Below are 8,779 nucleotides of genomic sequence, written 5' to 3'. Positions count from 1 at the left end.
CAAGAGAAATGAAAACAAATGGCCACACAAAAATTTGTCCGTGAGTGTTCATAGCAACATTACTCATAATAGCCAAAAAATGGAAACAGAGGTGCCTGGGTGGCTCAGTTGATTAAGCATCTGCCTTTGGCTCAGGTCATGATCCCAGGGTCCTAGGATGGAACCCTGTATCAGGCTCCCTGCTCCATGGGAAGCCTGCTTCTCCCTCTCCCACTCCCCCTACTTGTGTTCCCTCTCTCGCTGTTTCTGTCAAATAAATAAATAAAATCCTAAAAAAAAAAAAAAAGGAAACAACCCAAATAACCATCAATCGATGAATGAAAAAATAAAATGTGGCATTAACCACACAATGGAACATTGCTCAGCAATCAAAAGGGACAAAGTCCTGATAGATGCTACAACACAGACGAAACTTGGAGGTCTGATGCTCAGGTGAAAGAAGGTAGTCACAGAGGACCCCATGTTATATGATTTCATTTACGTAAAATGTGCAAAATAGGCAAATCTATAGAGACAAGAAGTAAATTAGTGGTTGCCAGGGGCAATAAAATCTTGTAATAAAATAAAATAACACTGTTCAAAAACAGTTCAGTTAGGAAGGAAGAAGGGTAGACTGAATATCACGTAGGCAACCCGCAGTTTTTGCCACAGTTAATCTCCAAATCCAAGTTCCTAAAAATCAATAAAAAAATTAATAACTTCACAGGAATATGAAAAATGATTTGAAATTATTTTTTTCTTTTTCTTTTTTTAAAGATTTTATTTATTTATTTATTTGACAGAGAAGAGACACAGCGAGAGAGGGAACACAAGCGGGGGAGTGGGAGAGGGAGAAGCAGGGTCCCCATTGAGCAGGGAGCCTGATGCAGGGCTCGATCCCAGGACCCTGGGATCATGACCTCAGCTGAAGGCAGATGCTTAATCGACTGAGCCACCCAGGCACCCCAAACTCTACATCTTTATTCATAAATTAGAAAGATGCTGAGAGTTCATGGACTTGTATGTTTCTCTATACATACTTAAGTTTAAATATTACTTTTATAATTCCAGGAGATTCTATCTAGACCATTCTAGAGGAAAGATGTCATCAGAGAGGACATGGAGTATCTAGCTGTCATTACACAGTGTAGGTTCAGTCCTCGTCAACGAAACACAAAATAAAACCTCTAGTGGCTCCCCCCAGTTTTTAGGATAAAGTCCAGCTTCCTCAGTATGCTCAGCTCTGTTTGCAGCTCCTACCTCATGACCCTAAGCCTCCTGTTCCATCCAGCAGAACCACCCACTTTTTTTTTTTTAATTTATTTGTTTGTTTGTTTGAGAAAGAGAGAGAAGGGGGAGGAGCAGAGGGAGAGGGACAAGGAGACTTCACACTGAGTGTGGAGCCAGCCCAACACGGGGCTCGATCCCACGACTCTGAGATCACAACTTGAGTCAAAATCAAGAGTCAGCAGCTTAACCGACTGAGCCATCCAGGTGCCCCAAACTATTTTCTTTGCATGGGTACTGACTGGCCTCTCTCTCCTCCAGGACTTACCAAAGGTGCTTCCTCTGTCTGGAATCTCTGCCCTGAATACGTGATATTATCTAGACACATGTACTATGAAATTATCCCCTGGCACTCAGTAAAAGCTCTGCTAGTGTCAGGTATCATTATTAGAACATTTGTCTCATTATATTGAATTACTCGTTTACTTAACCCTGTCAGTGGACTGTGAGGCTCCAGATGATAGGAACTGTCCTTTATTGTGCTTAAGGTGCCCAGTACTCACAGCCTGGCACAGAGTAAGTGCTTAATCAAAGCAGGGCTCGATGATACTTCCCTCATCCTTCTGTCATGTCTTTTCTTCCCACCTAATATGTCTTCTTTCTTCTGGGCCAAGGAAAGTCACAGCCTTTCCCTCTAGCTACATCAGACCACATGGACTTTTCCTTTCCCACTCCAACAATACAGTTGGGTTCATTTGCCTCACATTTCTAACCTCCCTGAGTGTTTTCACATTTCCTTTCTTATTCCTCACAACAATCCCAGGACTGAGGAAACAGGCAAGAGGTGGGGAGGGCCAGGGAGATCCAGATAGACGGTCAACTAAGTGCAAGGCAATTTACCCACATTGTCTCTTTTGACCTTCTAAGAATCCTTATGGAAACGGATGTCTTTATCTCTAATTCACAAATGTGAAGATTAAACCTCAGTAAAAGTTATATAACCTGCTGAGGAACACATAGGGATTAAATGATAGGGTGGGTTTTGAACCTGGTGTCTCTGACTCTGCCAGTTCCATGACATCAAGTGACCAGATTTGTCTATTAACTGTTTTATCCAAGCTGGACAGGGCAGGAGGTAACAGGTCCTGATTTCTAGCCCACCAGATCTTCCATCAGATCACTTTGCGTGTCATAGTAAGTCTGTAACACACAATTTAACAATTAATCATATCTTTTTTTTAAAAGATTTTATTTATTTATTTGACAGATCACAAGTAGGCAGAGAGGCAGGCAGAGAGAGAGGAGAAAGCAGGCTCCCTGCGGAGCAGAGAGCCCGATGCGGGGCTCGATCCCAGAACCCTGGGATCATGACCCGAGCTGAAGGCAGAGGCCTTAACCCACTGAGCCACCCAGGTGCCCTAATCATGATATCTTACCTTGTTGCCTAGCTGTTTTATTTATATTAGATCCCATAAGATTGGTACTATCTCTCTTTCTCCTGGCAGGAATTGGGTCATAAATATTAACCATTCTGAGCCTTAGTCTCCTCTTCTTTCAAATATCTATCTCACAGGACTGGTGTAAACATTAAATCACTTGTGAAGACATCTCACACAGTATTTGGCACAAACTCTCAGGAAATACTTTCTGAACCTTAACTTCTTTTTCATCTCCTTCAACAAGTCACGCAGACCTGAGTGCCTGCCTAGGGCTCTATCAGGTCTTGTCTACATTACAACGTTGGATGAGGTGTATTTCAGTGGGCGCTTGTTGGATTTTCTCCCTTACTAGCCCCTAAAAGGTTTGCATCAAACCAGTCCAGGATATGAGGAAAAGTGAAATGCTCCGAACGGGGTTTAGCAATCTACATTGCATTAGCATAGGTTACACACACACTCGAACCCCGTCTGTTGGTGTCACTTAAGCCTATTTTACAGATGAGAAAGCAGAGTCTCAGGTAAATTGCTAGTAAACTGCAGATTTGCCAAGGCTCCAACACAGGTCTTAAGATACATTGGCCTGGGCTCCTTCCGCTCCACCAAGCCACCTTGCAAAGGTCAGCCAAGTGCAAGGCTGGAGTGGGGGTAGAAACCAGACCGCATACCTTGGTGTTTCTTGCTCCTCTTCCCCCTTTAGATTCAGAGCATGTTTCTTCTGAAGTCACTTTTGCTTTGAGGATGTGCGGTCCCTTTAACGTCTTGAGTGACTTCCGCGTAGCCCCGCCCATCTCCCCTCCCCACTGCCCAGTTCCAAGCCCCACCCACTGCCTTTTGCCCTGGGCCAATTAACGCCCAGACTTCGCAGGACTGGGAAGTTGGCTTCCTGACCGGGCGACTACTGGTCCACTTGCTCTGGGGTGGATTTTTCGCGTCAGTTGGTCGCCGACCCCTCGCGGCCCTCCTCTCAGCGGTTGCGCCGTTGATGTAGCCAAGTGTCCCGCCCCACCGTTGCCATAACAACAGTACACAACGCCTCCTCGCGCCTTTCCCCTCTCCCCAAAACACTCCTTCCTTGTCAGGGCCAAGACCCTCTCCGGAGCCTCATTTTTTAGTAGGGCGGAACCAGGGTCCGAGCCCCTTAGTGAAGGATTGGGTGGGAGGGTTGGAGAGAGCGTCAGTCTGGTGCCCCAGAGGGGACGGGGAAATAGGGCTAGACAGGGCGGTAGAGTGAAAAGAAATGACTGGAGCAGGGGTTAGGGAAGGCAGGGAGGAGAGGGGTGAAGGAGGTTGATAGGAGAACGTGGCTGAAGGGGGAGGCGGGAAGACCTGGGGAGAGGGGAGGCCAGGAAGCAGGGAGGCAGAGCTGCGAGAAGACAGTTGGAGCCCCGTGAAGGGCAGGAAAGGCCTGGGAAGGCACCTTGGAGGGAGAGAGGTCCTTGGTGGGAAGTCAAAGTGGAGGCTGGGCGTCAAAATGAGATGCTCACAGGGATAAGGAGGGAAGCACAGTTGGGAAGAGATCAGGGGTGATGGGAAGGGCACCCCGTCAATGGAGGCCAGGGAGCTGAGGGTTGGCTAGAGCTCAGGACACATTTTTTGGGGAGGCGCACTGAGCTTGATCTCTCACTCCAGAGACTTCAGCAGGGAAGAAAGATGTCAGATGAAGAGCTGGAAGACTTCGAGCCAGACCAGGATGATCTGGAAAAAGAAGATGATGAGAAGGAGACGGAGGAGTGGGAGGACTACAGGAAGGAGGGAGAAGAGTATTCAGAGGAAGTGAGAGCTGGAAACGGTGGGGTCCTAAGGCTAAGGGAGGGTGTTGGGACGAAAGGGATGCTTGACTCCACTTCCTCTTGCAGTGGATGCTCAACCCCCTCACGGAGGACATGATGAAGGAAGGGCTTTCTTTGCTCTGTAAGACAGGCAATGGACTGGCTCACGCTTATGTCAAGCTGGAGGTTAAAGAGAGGTGCGCTTATGGGGGACCAGAAGAGGGCTGAGGTTGTAGGGTCCAATCTCCTCTCTCACCCTCCTGCCTGGTTGTTGCCACTGGGAGTCTGGATCTCTCTTACCTTGGCCAGTGGAAGGGAAGGATAGAATTTACTTTCCCGGAGCCCTGTGAGTCCCTGCTTCAGAGCTGGCCTGGGGAATTGGAGGCTATGAAGGTCTGTCAGGGGGATTCCTACTGGACGGGACTCCTCCTCTTGTCCTTCAGAGGGCCAGTTCTCGGCTCTTCACAGACTGAAGCCCCTGCTCCCTGTGAAGAACCCACCTACCTTCTCTCCCCCTTCCTCACCACCGCCATCAGTCACCCATTCTTCTCTCAGGTATAAGCCATCTCCACATTGCCCTCTGCTGTAGCGTCTCTGCCAGTCCTTGCTGGATTCTTCACTCTAACTCTGGCCTCTGCTGTCTCCTAGGGACCTGACCGACATCCACCTGTTACGGTCCTACATCCATCTGCGCTATGTGGATGTTTCCGAGAACCACCTGACAGACTTGTCCCCACTCAATTACCTGACCCACCTGCTCTGGCTCAAGGCCGATGGCAACAATCTGCGGAGCGCACACCTGAAGGAGCTGCCATACCTACAGATTGCCAGCTTTGCCTATAACCAGATCACTGACACTGAGGGCATCTCCCACCCTCGTCTGGGCAGCCTGGATCTCAAAGGTGGATCTTTCAGTCGGGCTACACAAGAGTCTCTCCTTCCTAGCTTGGGGCCAGCAGAAGCGGGTAGTGTGGTCTTGGGCTGTGCCACACAATAATCTTCATTCATTCATTCATTCATTCAGACAGCCCTTATGATTCACTATGACATTTCCATGTGCTGGAGATGTAGCAATAAACAAAACAAAATCCCTAGTCTCATGCAGCTTACATTCAAATAAGGGAGACAGACAGCTACCAATGGGCATAATAAATAAATAAATTTATGTACAATGTGGAGAAGAAATAGGTGCTGTGGAAAACAGATTAGGATAAAGGGACTAGGTAGAGGCACAGGTGGTAATTTCAAACAGGCTGGTTAGGACAAGCGTCAGTGAGAAGCTGACATCTGAACAAAGAATTGAGGGAGAAGAAGGAGTTAAGCATGGGGGGTACTGGTCAGTCTTCATTCCCTCCTCAAAGGCTTGGATGGACATGTCCATTTGGCCCTTAGACTCCCAGACCCCTTGCCCCAGCGCCCCAGAGGTGTCAAGTCTGGAGCTGTCCCTCCTCACAGACACACCACATTAGAGGGACAAGATGATACAGAGGCTCCCATCATTCAGGTGCTACCGCTGGACATTGGGACAGCTCAATGAGCTCATACCACCGTCTTGCTCCTTAGGGAACCGCATCCGCAGGGTGACTGGTCTGGACCCCCAAAAGCTGATCAGCCTGCACACACTGGAGCTGCGGGGGAACCAGCTGGAGAGCACCCTGGGAATCAACCTTCCTAAGCTGAAGAACCTCTTCCTGGTAGCTCACTGGGTTAGAGGGTGGTCGGTACGGGGAAGAGGGCACAGCTCGGGGCCGAGGGGTGGGGGGCAGGGTGCCTGGCTTCTAGTAGGCTCAGCTATTAACCTCACCATCATCATGGGCATTTGGTATCATTTACTGAGCCCTTCCTACTTTGTAGGGCTGATAATACATAACACATGGGAATAGAGACAATTTGCTTTGATACAGGTAGTAGCGTAATTTACAGATATCAGACTAGAGAAGCCACTTGAATGTTAAGTCTTTTTGGCTCTTGAGCTTCTTGATTCTAGGGCGGTGCTGAAGCCATTTCTGCTCAGTGGAACAGTGGGGCGTATGGGCTTCGGCGTGGGTCAAAGCATCTCCTCCTGAATCAGAGGGGGCTTTGGTGGGATGGGGGGTGGTTACTGCTGACCTTTCTCTGGACTGGCAGCTTCTCCTAGACTTCTTTGCTGTCTACCCCCATCTCTACCCACTTTTACTCCCCTCCTGCACCCCTGCACTGCCACTCTTACATTTCCTGCATCTCTGACTTCTCTTCCCTGTCCCTGCTACCTTTTCCCGATCTCTGTGCTGTATCCTGGGGCTAGGCCCAGAACATGCTGAAGAAGGTGGAGGGCTTGGAGCACCTAAGTAATCTCACTACCTTGCATCTTCGAGACAACCAGATTGAAACACTGAGTGGCTTCTCCAAAGAAATGACATCACTGCAGTATCTCAATCTGAGGTATGCACCCCTTCCTGGCCCCACCTTGTCCCTGCCCTGGACCAGGAGTGGCTTCTGACCCCATGTTCCTCCCTGGCCCCAAAGCCCCAATCCTAGCCTGCTTCTAGACTCTCCCCTCATCCTCCATCTGGTCTTTAGCCCTCCTTTCCTTACTGTGTACAGCCTCGGACCCCTGAATCTTTATTCACTCAGTCCACAGTTACTGAGAATGTGTGACATACCAGGCTTGGTGCTGTATTCTGGAAACATCTAAAGGAATCAGAGTTGGTCCCTGTTTTCAAGGGATTCACAATCTTGCTCCAACTCTCTTTTCTTGGTCCTATTCCATGTAAATTTTCTCTGCCCTTCTCCATCTCCTGGACTCCCATTTCCCTTCCCATTTCCTGCCTCTCTTCTCCTGAGCCCTACTTGTAAGGGATGGCTTCCTTACTGGTATAAAAACACAAGATGTTCTCATATTTGAGAAGAGAAGAGTATTAGAAAGAAAATCTCTAGATGGAAAGGCACTGGGGATTGATCGGATTGGGGGGGGTGGATTTTCTTTCAGTAACCCTTGTCCATTGGAGGATTTTATGCATGTTTCTTTAAGCAAGATGGAAGGTAACTGCCTCCTTAGTCAACACGGCCAAATCCTCAAAACTGGCAAAGGAAAGAGAACCTCCAAGTAGGGAGAGATGGTTGCATCTTGGAGCTCCCAATTCCTGCCATGGCTCCTGGAGAAATGTCTTGTTAATTAGTTCTGCTGTGTTGGTCTGGTAGAGTTGGGGGGGGGGGGCTGCTCTTTTCCTATTAATAATCTAGACAGAGAAAATAGACCCTCCTCAATGGCTACTAACTGGGGTTGCTTGGACATAAGTGTAGGGGAGATGCCCCTTAATGACTGGGAGATGCCTCTGGGGCCAAAGATGCTAGATCCCTAGCTCTAGGCTCCTTCCTGAGGGGAGTACCAACCTAGCACCCACCTCCATGAGCTCAGATCCCAGTTCCTTCTCCACTGGCCTGGGTCCTGCTTTCTAACCTTTGATTAGGTATGACTGATACACAAGCACTTTGACACTGCAAGGGAGATATCCCCCCTCCTCTCCAACTAACAAGACAGGGTTGGTGACATAGCTTTGCTGCTCCAAAAGGAGAACTAATGACCAGCACATTACAGAACAGACTGTGGCACTCACAGTGTACTGGAAGGGCTGAGGCAGCACTAGAGTGCTTGGCTCTGCTCAGGCTATCAGGCTATGCTGATCAAGCCAATCCACAGAGGCAGTGTTTCTAGGGAAACCAGAGCCCGATGAGAGATTCTCCCAGGGGATTTCTTCCTGGTGGTGGGGCCCCCAAAGCCCATTAATCCCCCCTGGGGTGAATCCCTCCTAACCACACCTGGCAGGGGCAACATGGTGACCCACCTGGGGGAGCTAGCCAAGCTTCGGGACCTGCCCAAGCTGCGAGCCTTGGTGCTGTTGGACAACCCGTGTACAGATGAGAACGACTATCGCCAGGAGGCCCTGGTGCAGATAACACACCTCGAGCGCCTGGATAAAGATTTCTTCGAGGAGGAGGAACGGGCCGAGGCTGACGAGATCCGTCAGAGGTTGAAGGAGACCCAGGAGGAGGAGGCTGAGGCTGAGCATAACTCCAAACTGAAAGTGCCATCCGTGTAGCTCTTTGAGTCTCCAAGGATGGTGAGGAAGCTGACAGGCGGGAAGAGGAGGCCAAGGGTCTGTCAGCCGGAGCCAGAGAAGTTGCTGTAGGAGGAGGTGGTTCAGGAAGGAATATGGCGGAGATCCCTTGGAGAGACCAGGCTTAGGAGTTAGGGGGTGTCTTGGGGTGGGGAGGAAGGACCAGAGGGGCTTGGGAGGAGCTGAGAAAAGGCTTAGGAGGATACATTAGGAGAGGAAAGTTAAGGGAGAGAATTGGGGTGGCAGGCAGAGATGCCAGTGTGCAGCG

The 8,779-nt window shown here is 49.3% G+C and overlaps 1 protein-coding gene across 1 annotated transcript; it reads left to right on the top strand.

Annotated features, from left to right (window-relative positions):
- Nucleotides 1-4,295: 4,295 nt before the first annotated feature.
- Nucleotides 4,296-8,493, top strand: LRRC23 (leucine rich repeat containing 23; the record flags this gene model as incomplete). Its single annotated transcript, XM_080810284.1, has 6 exons — nucleotides 4,296-4,418; nucleotides 4,502-4,611; nucleotides 5,063-5,316; nucleotides 5,978-6,108; nucleotides 6,699-6,835; nucleotides 8,220-8,493. The coding sequence occupies 6 exons, from the start codon at nucleotides 4,296-4,298 to the stop codon at nucleotides 8,491-8,493; spliced, it is 1,029 nt and encodes a 342-aa protein (XP_080666410.1).
- Between the last annotated feature and the right edge of the window lie 286 nt (nucleotides 8,494-8,779).

The sequence above is a fragment of the Martes martes genome (assembly GCF_963455335.1).
Source record: "Martes martes genome assembly, chromosome: 8".
NCBI classification, from domain to species: Eukaryota; Metazoa; Chordata; class Mammalia; order Carnivora; family Mustelidae; genus Martes; species Martes martes.
Note: the sequence above shows the minus strand (reverse complement) of the source record. Positions and strands in the feature narration are given on the sequence as shown.